This window comes from Stomoxys calcitrans, chromosome 4 (genome assembly GCF_963082655.1).
Source record: "Stomoxys calcitrans chromosome 4, idStoCalc2.1, whole genome shotgun sequence".
Taxonomy (NCBI): Eukaryota; Metazoa; Arthropoda; class Insecta; order Diptera; family Muscidae; genus Stomoxys; species Stomoxys calcitrans.
Window position 1 is genome coordinate 42,536,102 of NC_081555.1, and position 17,428 is coordinate 42,553,529.

Here is a 17,428-nt window from a genome sequence, read left to right on the forward strand (position 1 = left end):
TCAATAAGAATTTGTCTGATGTTGAGAAAAAGTGCTGTAGATAATACCGATTACAACCGGTATCAATACAAATGCAGTGTTGCATTTGAATTTCGAAGGAGATTTGCTGCAAATCTTTTCAAATAAGTAAATTTGCTCTTCCCAATGTCATACAAAAACTCGCGTTAAAAACACATCCTGTTCGATGTATTACAATTGGTTTCAGATTCAGGGGGTTGCAACATTTTCGACTTTTTCAGTTTTGATTCGGTCATTTGTTCGTACATTTTTTCGTATTTTGCTTTGAATTTTTGCAACCGAAAGTGCGAAAATAAAGAAAAAGCAAAATATCGTAAGCAATTCAAACATGTTGTGTCTTTAACTTTCGTCACTGGTCATCCCGAATTTCACTATAATGTCAATTTTTCTCCTTTTTCTCCATTTTATGTGTAAAGTCGACATTTGTACATCGGAGTACCAGCTTATGGCGTCACTACACATAACAATGTGTCATATTGTTAAGTGTAACATCGCCTTCCATGTAGAATGGCCATTTCTCCATCTACTTCCGTCTTTTTTTTCTGGCTTCCAAAACATTAAGTGTTTAAGTTTTATCTCTACTTTTATTGTTTTCTCCAAAATTTAAATACATTTTTGAAATATTGAACACAATTGGGGATTCCCTGATAGACAAGGGATTTTGATATATGGTGGCACTAAGGAGTATCTGAGTGCTTATGAAAGTCGATATGACAAGGCGTGTTATTGGCACCAATAGCCGCCGCGTTCCCGTGATACCGAGCGCGAAGAATTACAGGTGAGTTATTGGCGCGTTTTTAACCAATGGCCATCATGGTCCCGTGCCGATCGGTCTTTGGACCCGAATGAGCTTGTCAGGATCGCTACCTCCACATACAAATGCTTGGATAATACTACAACTGCACTGCTACTACACCTAGATTGCTACAACTACTAAATTGCTACTACAACAACTAAATAGCTTTATTTATATTGCAGGAAACTATCATGTGATTATACTACTATCAATGTGACAGAGCGAAGAAACAGGAAAATGTAGCACTAACAGGAACTGGTAAGAACAATTTGCACTTATAAAAAAAGTAAAAATATACTTACGAGTATCGTATATACATCAAAGGCCTCCGCAAGACCATTCCTTTCTGCTTTCAAGACACTTCAATGACGGTATTTCAAGAACAACAACGACATTGTATATGACAACTGAAAACTGAGTAAAACAGATAAACAAAATAACAACAAGTAACGATATAAGTGAATGCATAAAATGAGCCCTTTAACAAAAAGAAAGATCGATACAGATTTCAGTGAGTGCACGTTTTTGTATTCGGGTATATTTTGCTTCGGATAAAGTACTATTTTTCTTATCGTCTGCTTTCGTTGACGAAATTCATAGGAAGGCAACGTGGTTGATTTGGCAAAAGCATGGGTAAACACACACACTCCTAGTTTTTTTATATGAGAAAATTGTTTACAAACGATTTGTTTGATTAATTCATATTTTGAAAATGACATCGAGACGCTTTCATATACAGCGAGTAATTTCTCAATCTCTCTGTAGCGGCGATGAATTCGAGATAAAAAATACTCCCAAGCACTGAATGGCAGGGATGAAAAATACAACATTTTAAATGCTACTAAAAAGGTACGTTTTGGACCGAAAGGGTACTTTTTGCATTGCAAAAAAAAGTTGAAAAATATTTGAGTGCAGACTACTGATTAAACTGTACAACTGCCCGTTATATATAACCCTAACCGAAGACAAAAGTCCCCATCTTTTGCGATATTTGTGAAGTATACATCAGCTTTGGATGAACGGATTTATTTCAATTTTTGATTGTACATCGGTAGTATCCCAAAAGCGGATAACAGATATTCAAATTTTGAGTTAAGTACCCAGAGGAAACGCCTTAACTTAAAACACATGGTACAAGAACTTCGAAGGTAGGGTCATTTGTCCAACAAAAACGTTTTTCTGTGCAATTCTGGTAGATTGTTTACAACTAGTAATGTCAAATGCTGGCTGGAAAGCAGTATGTCTGCCAACGTTAGAAGGAAAAAGTTTAACAATTTTTCTGGCCCAGAGAAATTCATAAATTATTGTTTTGTTCACCCACCAATGAAGGCCAAATTCAATATTGAGTGAAAAACGTATACAAGCACTTCTTTTCAAAAAAGAGAAACCACATTAAGAAATAGAACTCGAATGCAAAATGTCAGCGACATCGGATAGGATTTGCGCCCTCTAAAGGCTGAAGAAGTCAAGACCCCAGATCGGTTTATATGACAGCTATATCAGGTTATGCATCGATTCACCCGTAAATTGTAACAAAACAGCTCATGCAAATTTTCAGCCAAATTGGATAAGAATTGCGTCCTCTAGTGGCTCAAGAAGTCAAGATTCAAGATCGCTTTATATGGCAGCTATATCAGGTTATGGTTAGGAAATCATGACGATAGCCAAATCGGATACGAATTGTGCCCTCTAGAGGCTTAAGAAGTCAAGACCCCAGATCGGTTTAAATGACAGGTATATCAGGTTATGGACCATACTTCGCACAAATGGTGAAAGTGATACCAAAACACCACATGCAAAACTACAGCCAAATCAGAGAAGAATTGGGCCTTCTAAAAGCTCAAGAAGTCAAGACCCAAGATCGGTTTGTATGGCAGCTATATCAAAACATGGACCGATTTGGCCCATTTACAATCCCAACCGACCTACACGAATAAGAAGTATTTGTGCAAAATTTCAAGCGGCTAGCTTTACTCCTTTAAAAGTTAACGTGCTTTCGACAGACAGACGGACGGACATGGCTAGATCGACATAAAATGTCATGACGATCAATATTTCGAGGAGTGACAACGGAGGCCAACGTAGCGCAGAGGTTAACATGTCCGCCTATGACGCTGAACGCCTGGGTTCAAACCCTAGCGAGACCATGAGAACAAATTTTTAGCGGTGGTGTTCTCCTAATGCTGGCAACATTTATGAGGTACTATGTCAGGTAAAACTTCTCTCCAAAGAGATGTCGCGCTACGGCACACCGTTCGGAATCTGTTATAAAAAGAAGGCCCCTTGACATTGAGCTTAAACTTTAATCGAACTCGTCTATAAAAAAGAGGCCTCTTATCATTGAGCTTAAACTTGAATCGGACTGCACTCATTGATATGTGAGAAGTTTGCCCCTGTTCCGTAGAGTAATGTTTATGGGCAAAGTGTACTTAGTGTATCAAAGTGTACTAAATAGGTAACGGGGTTACCACGGTACCCTTTGGATGGAAAAATTACTGAAAAACAATGCTAAAATACTGACTTTTCCATTCCTGCTGAATAGTGGTTGTTTTTCAAAATTATCCACTCAGCAGCAGCTATCGGGCGCACCCACAGGTTGCTGATAGTGGAATGCTCCATCCGTAGTCGCTGGAATTGCAGTCGTGGACAATTAGCGATATCGATTGGAGACTCACGGTGAGAGGCCGGATGGTACCGGCTTTTGCTTAAGTACTGAGCGCCTATGATGCTCGATATGACAAGGAGAGTTATTGGCGCCTTTAAATAACCAATGGCCACCCTATTCCCGTGGCGATTGGTCCTTTGGGCCAGATCGAGCTTACTCACCTATAGGAGCTTGAGGAGAATCGCCACATTCACATGAAAATGTGGTTACAACAACAACATCACTTATCTTCAGTGTCTCGCTCTTCAGTAGTCTAGAAATACAACATCATGTGGGTTCCGTGTTCACGAGTTCAGCGAAAACAGTCCAATGAATTTTTTGTGCAGGCCTTTGAGATGCATATATTTATGATGATATTTTTGATAGGGACATCTGATATACAGTGACTGATTTATCAAGTTTCTTAAAATACTGAAATAATCAAATTCAAAGTTTTTTTTTTCAATATATTTTCTTAGCAACTGATTGTATAACCATATCTTTTTCAGTTGGCAAATTGAATCATCCACTTTGTTCTTCAATGGAAAGTTCGTAGGAAATCGCAACTAGAGGGGAACAATCATTTTACATTCTGCTGGCCATTTGTGACGATATTCAGTGGTAAGAAAATGATAACAAATACATTTAAATCTGTCTAAAAACATGATGATAATTTTGATAGGGACATCAGAATTATAATGATTGATTTATCATGTTTCTGAACATTTGTTATGTACTATTTGATAATCAAATATTTTTAAGGAATCTCTTATCTAATATTGTGTTTTTTATTGACAGGAAATAATGATCGTACTATGAGAAAATTCAACACGAATATAATAATGGTAAGCACCTATCTCTGTTAACAGTTGGTATTTATACACGCAACAAACTAAACGAATACAGTTTTAAAACCACCGACCTTTTTGTGTTATTTCAGAAAACAGTTGCCTTATTGCTTGGAGATTAACTATGTTGTTGTTGCAGCCACATTTGCTTGTGGAGGTGACGATCCTCGTCAAGCTCTTATAGGCAAGCAAGCTCGTTTCGGTCTATACGACCTATCGACGCGGGAACATGATGTCCATTGGTTATTTAAAGGAGCCAATAACACACCTTTTGGTATCGAACACCATAGGACTCAGACGGACTAATTGTCCGCAACTGCCGTTGCAGCTACTGCATATGGAGCATTCGACTATCCGCAACCTGTGGAGGGGCCCGGTAGCTCACAGCTAAGCTTCTCGTGATAGCGATGAACATCGCACAGATCGGATCTCAAAGTTCCAGCTTGTGTCACAGCTCACAGGTATCCCGTGCATCTGAGTTGAATACCTTAGGGAATATTTTGTTTATTGGGTAAGAAGACTATTCAGATTATTTAAACATAAAAAATGAATGATGACATTCTTGATAGGGACATCTGATATCAAATGACTGATTTATCATGTTTCAAAAACAACTGATTATCTCCAAATAAAATCGGAGTTGTATATGTATAAACTGATTATAAATGTGATTTTGTTTCTCTTGTCTTTTCAGAATGAGGGAAGTGACTATGCAGAATTACTTCCAAAATAAGGTGGATTATATGATTCATTACAAATATAACAGCTCGAAACGTTTAAGGAGGAATAATTAACATTAGATCAGACATACATGGAAGCAATTTTTCTAAATGGTAAGTCAAGTTTTTTTATAATTTAACAAAAATCCAAGAATATTTAAATGATGACATTCTTGATAGGGACATCTGATATCAAATGACTGATTTATCATGTTTCAAAAACAACTGATTATCTCCATGTAAAATCGAAATTGTATATGTTTAAATTGGTTATAAATGTGATTTTGTTTCTTTTGTCTTTACAGAATGATGGAAGTGACTATGCAGAATTACTTCCAAAATAAGGTGGATTATATGACTCATTAAAAATATAACAGCTCGAAACGTTTAAGGAGGAAGGACTGAGCCTGATTATATACAATTGGAAGTAATTTTTCTAAATGGTAAGGCCAGTTTTTTTTAAATTAAAAAAATTCGAGGAATATTTCAATGATGACATTCTTGATAGGGACATCTGATATCAAATGACTGATTTATCATTTTTGAAAACTTCTGATTATTTAAAAATAAAAACTAAATTTTATATTTATATGCATATAGATTGATTATAAGTTGTATTTTTCTTATTTTAGGAAAATGTAAAGCAAAATTTGGCTTTTGACCATTCAGCGAGAAAGAAAATGTCAATGAATGAGGGCATGCTGAACTAGAAATGATCCAGATATAATAGATAATCATATATTTATTATATTAACCAAATGCATTCTTTTAAATAAATCAACCCAAGGCATACGCCTTGAATCTACCAATAAATAATAAATGTACAAATTGAATATTAATTTTCTTGTAAAGTAGGAACCAATTTTTTTAACAATTTTTTTATGTAAGCCTGTTACAGGTCGGTTATGTATATGAGTACTTTAGTCGTTTTTTTTTCTCCAAAGTGGAGTCGAGCTTAATGACCATGAGAATTATGCTAAGCTGAAAGATTTGATCATTGAAAAATTACTGAAAAGAAATTGCATAATCAACAGATCCTTGGACATAGACATAGCATTATTGCTATGGTGGTAGCGGAGAGTCCCAGTGAGAGTCCGTGCGGCACCGACTCTTGCACAAATACTGAGTGCCTATGATGTTCGATATGACAGGGCGGGTTATTTGCGCCTTTAAACATCCAATTGCCAACCTGTTTTGGGGCGATGGGCCAGTAACCCGCCCCCGGAAAACTATAAGAAACAAAGGAATAGTAAAACCGACAACCCCAACGTTGACGAGCCACGCAAACGCCAAGAAAAGCGGATCTGCACGTGGAATGTCCGCACTCTTTATAGAGAATACATCCGCGCTGGCGGATGTATTAGAGAAGTACAAGGCAGATATTACCGCCCTACAGGAAGTGCTATGGACTAAGAACGGCGTCACTACAATACCAAACGGTGACGAACTATAATATAGTTGTCATAACACGAGGCATGAATTTGGTGGTGGATTTGTGGTTAGTCGGAGACTGAAACACCTTGTCTCCAGCTTTACTCCTCTGGATGAGAGGCTAGCCACAATCCGCATAAAAGCCAAATTCTTCAACATCAGCCTTATTTGTGTCCATGCCCCCATGGAAGACAAAGACCATCAGACCAAGGTTATTTTCCACGAGCACCTAGAGAGAGAATATGACCGTTGCCCCGCCAATGATGTTAATGTCGTTCTGGGAGATTTTAATGCGAAGGTAGGGAAGGATGACATTTTTGGTTCAACAGTCGAAAAGTTTAGACTCCACGAGATAATATCCAGTAATGGGTTGAGGCTGATAGATTTCGCTGCGGCAAAAAAATGGTAGTTAGTAGCACCAGATTTCAACATTAAAATATTCACAAAGCCACTTGGCTGTCACTCGATCAAAACACGAGGAACCAAATTGATCACGTTGTGATAGATGGAAGGCATTCATCTAGCGTGTTAGATGTGCGATGTCATTACCTTGTTGCACCCGTTGAAACAAGGCGAAGAAAATACGATCTGACACTGCACGGAAGCTGGACATTGAAAAGCTGCAAACACAACAGATGGCAGCTGCATACTCTACTTGACTGACCCGACTGCTTGAAGAAAGCACTACTTGTTCCGATGATATAATAGCGCCGTGGTAAACTATTGTCCACTCCATGGAAAATGCCGCGAAATCCGTACTTGGTTGACGGAAGCCACCTCCAAGAAACCCATGGTACGACCAAGAGTGTCGAGATGCTACTGAAGCCAAAAATGCGGCATATAGAGCAACCCTGCAATAAGTAGCCAGATGAAGAAGAGGTAACGGGAGAAAAGGAGAGGAAAAACGTCTATTCCGCAGAAAGAAAAAGGAAATGAAAAGACGTGAGAGCGAATTGAGATGTACAGAAGTCAGAATGAAGCCCGGAAATTCTACCAAAGAATTAAACATCAAACCGATGGCTTTGGTGCCTGCCAAAAGGCTTAGGGTAACCTAGGGCCTTGAAATTTTGCAAATAATCTCGATAAGACTTATGCTCTAAACACATCATATTTTAAATGGCTATCTCTATCCGTTCCAAATGGCATATTTTTTCCTTTTCTTTCATTTTTTTTTTTCATTTTCTCCCACTGAGACTGAGGCGGACTTTTGCATGAGCTTTGGTGACTAAGAGGAGTTGGAAATGGAATTGCGTGTGGAAGCCATACAAACATAAGCGAACACCTCTTTCCGTGCCTGGATTCCCTAAAGGCACTCTTAGCCTTCTCGTCGTTCTGGACTCCTTTAAAAGACCAAGGTGGCCAAATAAACGATGCATTCTTGCCTTCTTGTTACACACTAAACTTGGCTTGAATGTCAAACTTCACGCTATTTAATTTGAGCCTTATTATAATGTTTTTTCTTAGCGATATGCAATTCGAGTCTTAGCTTTGTTGAGAAATCAAAGATTAAGATCAATTTTATACCGTTTTTTCAATGTTATGGTTTTTTTTATTATACATATTGTTGTTCATAATATATACGAAGTGCTCAAAAAAATGTTCGAAAAAGCTAAAAAAGATATAAAAAATGAAAAACCAAAAACGAAAACTATTCAAATTGTAATATAGATAATAAAAGCTTTGTTAAAGGGATAACTGGCGCTGGAAAGGATAATTTGTTTATGAACCCTTTAGGGGATTTGAATGTAGCCAATCCGAGAGATAGGCAGTCATGATAAACAAAAAAAAAAACAAGGTGTAACTGCACAAAATGTTCTCTTAATCCCCATTATCCTGTATCATCAAAACATGCATTGTAACTGATAAAATATGAAAGTTTAAAACTCTAAAGTAGACCAGCATCGGCAAGATTTTTTACAATATTGGGCAAAGAAATTGAATAGAAATGATCATCTTTGTATTCTCTTATGTGCGCACATTTAATAGTACTGCCGTTTGGGATCAACTCTTCCAGTTTTGAGACGATTTCTGCACCACATGATTCCGGCAAGTCTGAAAAAATGTTTACGATTATCGATAGTTTTTTTTTAATTTTCAATTAAAAACATAATCAAACGTTTCTTTTATTTTGATCCCTACAATAATTATTATATTAATAAGAAATAATTACCATTAATTTCGCAATCAGCTGTGTAAATTGGGAAGGTAAATTGCGTAGGATAACGCCTTATGTCGTCAAGGTGTACAATAGAAATATTGCCGTAATCTATAAACAGAATAGTTGGATAACCATCTCCCACAATTTCCAAACAACGCCCTCGATACCACAGCCCATCTTCTTTGTACTTGGCAATGCAAAGCTCATCAACTCTGCAATATTTAATAAATATGAAGAAAACAATGATAAGCTAAAAAAAAAAAACTAAAATTACCTTGGCGCATATCCCTTATTCGGCAAACTTTCTGCGTATCTTTGTAGTTCTTTCTGGAATTTTTGAATTTCGAAAGCGAATGGTTTCGTGGTACAAGATATGCATCCAGTGCTCATTAGAGAGTTGTCCATTACAATCAATTCTATATTATCGCCGCTGGGCAAAGATTTCTGTTCGAGATACTGCAGCGAAGGAAAAAATATATCAATTCCATTTTCACATTCTCTTTCGTTTTAAAGCAATGATAAAAAATTTGAATTGCTCTTTATTACCTCTTTGTAACATATTTCCGTTGTATTGCGTGGCTCTGTAGGGTAAGAAAGTTTAATTATCATTTTGTTTAAATTTTGTTGTGTAGTCTCATCAAGCAGCTCCACTTGGTAAACTTGCTTGTCGCTAAGGAAGTCCTCCGGTTTATATTTAATATAAACATTTATGCCATTTAGGTAAGAATACATGAATTTTCGTATTTCATCTGTCATATAGCAGTCAGGCACATCTTTAAGAATGACTGGCATTGCGTGTCTTGGCTTTTGAGCATATTCTTCAGGAATTTCATACAAGTCTTCCAATTTAAGATTAACTAAGTTTCCATAATCCATGTAGTTAACAAAAATTTTATCTTCGCTGTCCGCATTGAGTACCAAAGCACGGTTATATTGCTCTCCGAACTTGGCTATGACCACATTGCCACATTTTGGTTTCGCCGTGAGACGATTCAGTCTATTTCCCAAGGCTTGTATGCCATCAATTGTTTTAAAATAGCTCATATCGTCTTCATACGTTTTGGGACGAATGAAAACAATGTTAGTTTTGCTAATTGCTGTTATTGTAACAACGTTACCACTTCTGGGAATTTGTGGGGGATACTGCTCATCGTGTTGAGATGGTGATGTTTTGTGCGAAGATTTTGTTTCAGTTTTGTTTGATTGCGGGGAATTTGGCAATGCCTTTGGTGGGGATTTTTGTAAATGTCTAAATAATGCAAAAAAAAAAAATTAAACTGATTAGCATTTAATTTATACACTTACTCTGGTTTGCCGCATTTATAACGATGTTGCTGCCAATCACTCTTTTGACAATCAACGCTGCAATAGTAGGTCGAGCAACGGCTGCAAATGCTGTCACATTCACTTTCACATTTTATACAAATCCCAAACTTATTCGGCTTTTCAATGCCTCCCAACTTGTTGACATATTTGGCGCTGGAGGCATTATAATGACCAGTGGATTCGCCGTGCTTTTTCGCAACGAAATTTTTTGTGTGCTCGTTCATACTACACAACAAAAATAGAAATGTTCAGGATCATAGTAAAAAACTAAGCATATATAAATATTATTACTCAAGATATGAACGTCCTGTATGGTATTTGAATTTGTCGTGCTTAATAGGTTGGTAGCAATCTGCACGTTCTAACTGATGGGCGTCATTGTTGATAGCATCCGAAGGAATGCCATTAATGTTTTCCCTCTCAACCAGGCGATTTTCTGCAACTTTAGGTCTCGGTTGCAGTCTACTAGATACCCTATATGTGCGGTTTTCATAATCAATGCCAATTGTCCGTGGAGGTACCGTCATTATTTTATTATCTTTTACATCAAGTTCAATTGTGGCCTGTTTTTTATTATGTCTACCCACAAGGACCTGGAAGCCATAGTTATTATTTTCCAGCGCCCTGAAAGTGGCTTCCATATCTCTGCAAATAAATAGACATTTACCAACATATTTTCTACACTTAGGGGCCTTACTCACGCCACAGTTGCAAAGTCAGCAAAAAAGTAATCACATTTTTGACTGTCCCTAACATTGATGACTCTTCCATGCATCCGACAAATATTGTATAAAGCTGATTTGGTCATCTTAGGCGGCATATGTTTAAACAACAAATATGGAACCTGCACATTAGGCTTGTTTGCTGCACCATTGCCATTCGCACCCTGCTGACAAGACTGCAAGGACAAGTCTAGATTGGCACCAGGTCCTGTACTGTATTGATTAAACTCAACACTTTTAAAATGTGACTCCATAGGGTTCCATTTTTCAAATTCATCGCACAGATTCTCGCCGCTCATGGTGGTATTTAAAATATACTTTTCTTTATGAATAAAAACACAAATCAATCTCTTCCAAAACACCAAAACGCCGCTAGCTTTGTCTAAACAGGGTTGCCAAGTTATTATTTTAATAAGTACATATGTTAGCGGCACTCACGGGTGTCTATAAATTGGAACGTACAGTGTACCTATTTGCCACACAATGGTAGGTCTGATCGCATACTTTTTGGCACAAAAAATTGAATGTAAAACGTACGCCTTAAAGGCTGGTAATATTTTTGCTTTCCGCGTTGAAAAGTATTATTTTTCGCGATTACTTTTTTAAATAATAAATATTGAAGCGGAAAAACTTGCCGATTTCATTCGTTGAACATTCCCATTATCACATATTTATAAGAGTATTATTAACATTGACATTTTTGTAGTGTTTCAAAAAGTAATAGCAAAAAATATTAATTTTCATCGCGAAGATAATATCACTTTTAACATCGTCAATTCCATGTCATGCAACACATGTCCTCATTTAAACCGTATGAAGACATGAAAATAAAGTATAGGGTTGATCAATGACCAAACGCTTAGAGAACATAAAAATTGGTTAACTTTAATCTGAACACAAATATATATTTTTTGAAGAGATATAATTTATATCCATCGCCGTATGATGGAGAAGGGAGAAATTAGAAACGTGAGATGTATACCTTCAATTTATTTTTTATTTTTCCCATGTCATATCAATGAGTTCAGTCCTATAGGCGGACATGCTTACCTCTGCGTCACGGCAGACCTCTCCAGCATTAGTAAGATGATAACTAACGGTGAAAATTTCTCCTGACGTCATGCTAACTTCCACTTACTCCTTAGTATTGTGTATAATTGATTGACCAGACGTAAGAAGCTAATAAAATAATAAATCGTTAAATAAAAAAGCAATAATGAATTTCTAGTTTTATAAATGCATTTTATTATGTTAATTTTTTCATGCAATACATTTTTGATACAAAAATTCGTGAGAAAAATTCTGTTAGTCTACTCTTCTTTTTTTAAGTAGGCTTCCCAATAAGTCAGAAATAGCAGGCAATTCCGGTACAGGTCCACTGTGATGGGCTCCACTTGGTGCAGATTTCGTAGAATTGTGTTGCATATTTCGATGTTGAGGGAATGTAGGCATTAATTTGGGGTCACAAGCTAAAAAAAGAGTATATACATATGTTTTAGTTGTTTGGTTAAGCACTAACAAGAACAAAAAAAAAAAAAAACTATCAGTTACGTCTGTAACGTTTAACTAGAAATCCTTTTGTTCTCTTTATGATATGGCAATTATTTTCTTGACAGAGAAGGATGACCGAATGAAGAACGAAATGGTTTGTTTCGTTCTGATGTAATATTTAATTGTTATATCGAAGAATAAAAACTGCTTTATCTTGTAGCACTGCACAAGGTGTCATAGGAGATTAAGGCCTTTGCATTTGGTTGGGTCAATTTTTGATCAACATTGTAGTTTACAAAATCTGCAACTACGATGAATTATAAGAAAAATTGCCCAAGAAATTATGGGTCCAAAATCGAACTTCCAGGATTCAACGACAAAGTCCGTCTGACGGGTGGTATCTTTATATGGGAGATATATTCAAACGTAAACCGATTTCAATCCCATGGCAGCCGGTTGTACGTACCCGATTGACCCGATAGATTCGAGGGCTGCCGCCTCGGTGTACAACACATTGCTACAACGACAACATAAACCGATTTTAACGAAACTGCGGCTTTCGGATAATCATTTTTTCTGATGTCCTCGTCAGTTACCCGAGCATTCAGCGTCGTAGGCGGAATATACGAAATGAATCATGATTTAATTTTTTACATCATTTTCACATTTCTGAAAAGTAAATTTGCCTCCGCAGGAATTCGATCCACTGACTATGTACGTATGAGTTTTTAAATAGTCTTGTTATTTGTCTACTTGTGTATATACATGTTGAATTATTAGCTGAGAACATCCCTGAAGAATGGACTATTGGACGAAGTGAACACGAAACAAGTCAAAAAGCGTTAAGTTCGGCCGGACCGAACTTTGGATACCCACTACCTCGGGTATATATGCAAACCACCTTTCGTCATTATCCGGTCAAAAATGGCTAATTTATGCCCCCAAAGCAGCTACATCGAAATATAGTCCGATTTGGACCAAATTCGGCACGGGCATTAAGTGGTCTAATAAGTAAAAGTCATTGTTAAATTTTGTGGAACAAAATATTATAGAACAAATATGCGCCTTTTAAGACATTAAATCGAGAGATCGGTTTATATGGCAGCTATGTCCAAACAAGGACCGATCTATGCCAAATTGGAGAGGGATGTCGAAGGCCCTAACAAAACTCACTGTCCCCAAATTTCGGCGACATCGGACAATAAAAGCGCCTTTTTATGGATCCAAAACCATAAATCGAGGGATCGGTCTATATGGTAGCTTTATCCAAATTTGAACTGATCTGGGTCAAATTGCAGAAATATTTCGAAGAGCCTAACACAACTCATTGTCCCAAATTTCGGAGAAATCGGAATAATAAATGCGCTTTTTATGGCCCCAAAGCCTTACATCGAGAGATCGGTCTATATGGCAGCTACATTCTAATCTAGACTGATCTTGGACAAATTTCAGAAAGATGTCGAGGGGCCTAAATGCGCCTTTTATGGGCCCAGGACCTTAATTCGAGAGATTGTTCTATATGGCAGCTATATCCAAATCTGGACCGATCTGTGCCAAATTGAAGAAGAATGTCGAAGGCCCTAACGCAACTCACTGTTTGGCAAAATCGGACAAAAAATGCGCATTTTATGGACACAAAACCTTAAATCGGGGGAGCGGTCTATATGTTAGCTATATCAAAATCTGGACCAACTTGAAAATCGGATAATAAATGTGGCTTTTATGGGCCTAAGATCTTAAATCAGCGGATTGGTCTATATGGGGGCTAGATCAAGAAATAGTCCGATATAGCCCATATTCGAACTTAACCTGCTTATGGACAAAAAAGAATCTGTGCAAAGTTTCAGCTCAATATCTTTATTGTTAAAGACTATTGCGTGATTTCAACAGACAGACGGACGGACATGGCTAGATCGTCATAGATTTTTACGACGATCAAGAATATATATACTTTATAGGGTCGCAAATGGATATTTCGAAGTAATGCAAACGGAATGGCAAAATAAAAAAATTAAGATCAATGGCAGGTCTTATCGTTAAATTTGAATGTCTGTTTAGACCTTGTTTTGGTCTTGTTGAAGATGTCTAAGTTTGGACCTGTTTAATGTTACCACGGGAACATAATTCATACATACACTTGTTCCTCAGTGTACAACACACTGCTAGAACAACAGCAACATACGCTTAAAGCATTATCATCTATGCACCTTCTGCAAATAATTTGTTATAGACTAGTTTACTTACGTAATGGTGGTTCTTTGAAATATGTGCTGTGAAGACACTCCTCAGGCGTCGCTCTCTTCTTAGGGTCATACATAAATAGGAAATTTAATAGCCTTAATCCAGCAGCCGATAAATACTGAAATTTAGGTTTTAAGTTGTTGTACGGCTGTTTCTTAAGCGTAAAATTTTGGATAGCCGGCATTTTGGGATAATCTGGCCATATAGCTTCAGATGGAGTACCCAATAAGTCAATTATAAGTTCCAATTGAGCAATTTCGGTATTTCCTGGTAACAATGGTTTGTGTGATAGAAGTTCACCTAAAATGCAACCGACGGCCCACATATCGACAGCAGTTGTTTGAGTGGGTGATCCCAGCAGTAACTCAGGCGATCGATACCACAATGTAACTACTTGCGGTGTCATAGGTCCCGAGGGTAATCCAAAAAGGCGTGCTAATCCAAAATCGGCTATAAGAAAATTCCATTACTCCTTTGGTAGTTTTATAAAATAAGAAAATAACAGACGAATTTACCAATTTTTACACATCCTTTGTCGGTCATCAATAAATTTGAAACTTTTAAATCTCTATGTATAATATAACGAGAGTGCATGTATTTCAGTCCCTGTAGAACTTGTAGGACAATACACTTGACTTCAGATTCAGAGAATGGTTGTGCCATGTTATCTAATAACGATGCTAAGTCTTGTTCGCAATATTCCATCACCAAAAATATGCTGAAAAAAAAAGGTTACTAGATTTGGAACTATTTTCGGAAAATGTTTCTACCTTTCTAAACTTTTTCCAACGACAACATCTCGTAAGTTGACTATATTTTCATGTTTGCATTTTTTCAAAATTGTTATTTCTCGCAATCCACTGACGGGTAGTCCATCCTTTTCTTGATCCATTCGAACTTTTTTCAAAGCCACTATCTCATTAGTGCGGGTATCTCTTGCACGATCTGTCGGATAAAAATTACACTCTCTAGATATTCAAGAAATATGATCGAGGTCGGTTTATTTGGGATCTATATCTAAACATGATACGATATAGCCCATTTACTATCCCAATTGACCGTCATAAATAAAATTATTTGTCTAAAATTTCGAGCGCCTAGTTTTACTTATTCGAAAGTTAGCGTGATTTTGACAGACGGACGGCTCAAAATGCCATGACGATCAAGATCCCCCGTATACGATCGTGCTGTCTGACTTTAATATGTCATAAATACCCCAAATATTGATTACCATGTAAAAACTGAAATTCTCAGAATCCAGGGCTCACATTTTTTTTTGTATTTTTCAAATAACTATGGCACAAAAATAACCACCTTCTGAAAATTTCATACAAATCGGTTGGAGTTATTTTTCAGGTCTGAAAGGGTTTAAAGTCTTTTTGGCACGGTTGGAACTCTGAGCTCCGATTTGTGTGGTGGTCATTGTCATAGTGTGTCATAGGTATTTTAATACCATACCATAGGATGGTGGAGAGGGTATAAAAATATGGATATAGGACTCAATATATTTGATTTTCGTTTCCGATGTATCTGATATACATTTAACTCAACTAGGAGCTCTAACATATTCTATACTCACACACAATTCCATATGTACCCTCACCAATCCGATTAAGTTTCTCAAACTCAGTAACAGCCCGACACCGGCCATGCTAAAAAAAAAAATAAACTAATTATATTGCAACCATTCTCCATATAGTATTTATTAGATGTTGAGACACTCACCACATCACGCTCTCTAATTTCTGTTGGTTCGCCAGTTTTAATGGATATCAAAAATCCTTTACGAGTTACCGGCGCAACTGGATCAGTATCGCCTATGTGAATATGATATACAATGAGAAAAAAGGCTGCATAATTAAAAAATAAACTACCTTTGCTCATTTTATATTGAAAATACAGATATCGGTTTTAGTTTTTCTACAATCACTTTTGTGGTCCAGTCTTTCAATTTGGCTTGTTTAAAATAATAAACTCAGTTCAATAAATAAACAGCTGATATGAGTTTCTTTTACACTAGCTCTGTTCGCATTCTTAAGAATGGGTACAATGCAAGAATGGTATTTCAAATCTTTAAAGCAGCGAACCAATTAAAGGTGGTCTCATTTGTACAACAACCACAAATCATATGGTGCAATCTGTTATCTTGTCATCAAACTGATCGTCGTTTTGACAACATACACAAAGTAATTTATGTGCGTGTGAGTATACGTGTGAGTACATGGGCAGAGAATAGGTTAGCATGTCCGTCTGTGACGCTGAACGCCTGGGTTCGAACCCTGGCGAGAATATCAAAAAGGAATTTCAGCGGTGGTTATTCCCTCCTAATGCTGGAGACAAAGGTGTCGCACTGCGGCTGCCGTTTGGTTTCGGCAATAAAAAGGAGGTCCCTTATCATTTAAGTTTAAACTTGCATAGAACCGCACCCTGGGATATGTGAGAAATTTGTCCCTGTTCCTTAACGGAATGTTCGTAATAAATTAATGGACAATTTTCTTGCAAAGTTTCCATTGCGAAACATATAAAGGTGGTCTCATTTGTACAACAACAACAAATCATATGTGTGCAATCTGCCATGTTATCATCAAGCTGATCGACATTTTGCCAACACACACGAGAAAGAAGATAACAACAAATCTGTCATCTTAATACCGTCAAACCTAGCCGCCTGTAAGCAGCTGTTCGACCACCACCTTTTTAAATCCGCTTTGCAAAGTTTCATCCTTCTTACAGATTACATATCCGTACAAATATTCCTCGAGTGTGAACGGCCCTCAAAAGTTGCAAAAATGAAACTTTATGGCAGCATTTTATGTTATCATTTCTGAGTGGATGGGAATAATGGCACGTGTATTTGTTTATTTATTTTTCATTCGGTTGGATTGGAGTTAGTTGTCGATTTAAATGTGATTCGTTGTCATAAAAATAAAATTAAAAAAAGTGAACCACTTTGCATTTAGAATTCGTCTGAAGTGGACGCTTCGGGATTCGGTGCATAGTCATCGTTATACTCAGTACAGTTATAACTGTACAT

The 17,428-nt window shown here is 37.0% G+C and overlaps 2 protein-coding genes, 1 long non-coding RNA gene and 4 other non-coding genes across 8 annotated transcripts; 5 read left to right on the forward strand and 2 right to left on the reverse strand.

The window, feature by feature from the left end:
- Nucleotides 1-517: 517 nt before the first annotated feature.
- LOC106094392 (uncharacterized) lies at nt 518-5,858 on the forward strand. The gene is made up of 8 exons (XR_001222546.2): nt 518-796; nt 997-1,072; nt 3,968-4,079; nt 4,257-4,303; nt 4,399-4,817; nt 5,001-5,139; nt 5,331-5,468; nt 5,658-5,858. It is a non-coding gene; the product is annotated as an uncharacterized LOC106094392 (long non-coding RNA).
- On the forward strand, nt 3,821-3,898 carry LOC131997410 (small nucleolar RNA Me28S-Cm2645). The gene has a single exon (XR_009398260.1). It is a non-coding gene; the product is annotated as a small nucleolar RNA Me28S-Cm2645 (small nucleolar RNA).
- LOC131997409 (small nucleolar RNA Me28S-Cm2645) lies at nt 4,851-4,928 on the forward strand. Its single transcript, XR_009398259.1, has one exon. It is a non-coding gene; the product is annotated as a small nucleolar RNA Me28S-Cm2645 (small nucleolar RNA).
- LOC131997408 (small nucleolar RNA Me28S-Cm2645) lies at nt 5,181-5,258 on the forward strand. Its single transcript, XR_009398258.1, has one exon. It is a non-coding gene; the product is annotated as a small nucleolar RNA Me28S-Cm2645 (small nucleolar RNA).
- LOC131997406 (small nucleolar RNA Me28S-Cm2645) lies at nt 5,509-5,586 on the forward strand. Its single transcript, XR_009398256.1, has one exon. It is a non-coding gene; the product is annotated as a small nucleolar RNA Me28S-Cm2645 (small nucleolar RNA).
- Nucleotides 5,859-7,968: 2,110 nt separating the features above from the next.
- LOC106094390 (protein vreteno) lies at nt 7,969-11,047 on the reverse strand. Its single transcript, XM_013261602.2, has 7 exons — nt 10,642-11,047; nt 10,232-10,585; nt 9,920-10,165; nt 9,161-9,863; nt 8,889-9,070; nt 8,627-8,826; nt 7,969-8,508 (listed from the first exon to the last, which is right to left on the reverse strand). The coding sequence occupies exons 1-7, from the start codon at nt 10,959-10,961 to the stop codon at nt 8,342-8,344; spliced, it is 2,172 nt and encodes a 723-aa protein (XP_013117056.2). The 5' UTR covers nt 10,962-11,047; the 3' UTR covers nt 7,969-8,341.
- Nucleotides 11,048-11,883: 836 nt separating this feature from the next.
- Nucleotides 11,884-16,376, reverse strand: LOC106094391 (cyclin-dependent kinase 10). 2 transcript variants are annotated; one of them, XM_013261603.2, is made up of 7 exons: nt 16,269-16,376; nt 16,120-16,211; nt 15,974-16,046; nt 15,165-15,339; nt 14,910-15,112; nt 14,398-14,844; nt 11,884-12,131 (listed from the first exon to the last, which is right to left on the reverse strand). In XM_013261603.2, the coding sequence occupies exons 1-7, from the start codon at nt 16,276-16,278 to the stop codon at nt 11,968-11,970; spliced, it is 1,164 nt and encodes a 387-aa protein (XP_013117057.1). In that variant the 5' UTR covers nt 16,279-16,376; the 3' UTR covers nt 11,884-11,967. The 2 variants fall into 2 exon arrangements, with proteins under 2 accessions (XP_013117057.1, XP_059224095.1); XM_059368112.1 differs by lacking the exon at nt 16,269-16,376 and having other exon boundaries at nt 15,976-16,046.
- Between the last annotated feature and the right edge of the window lie 1,052 nt (nt 16,377-17,428).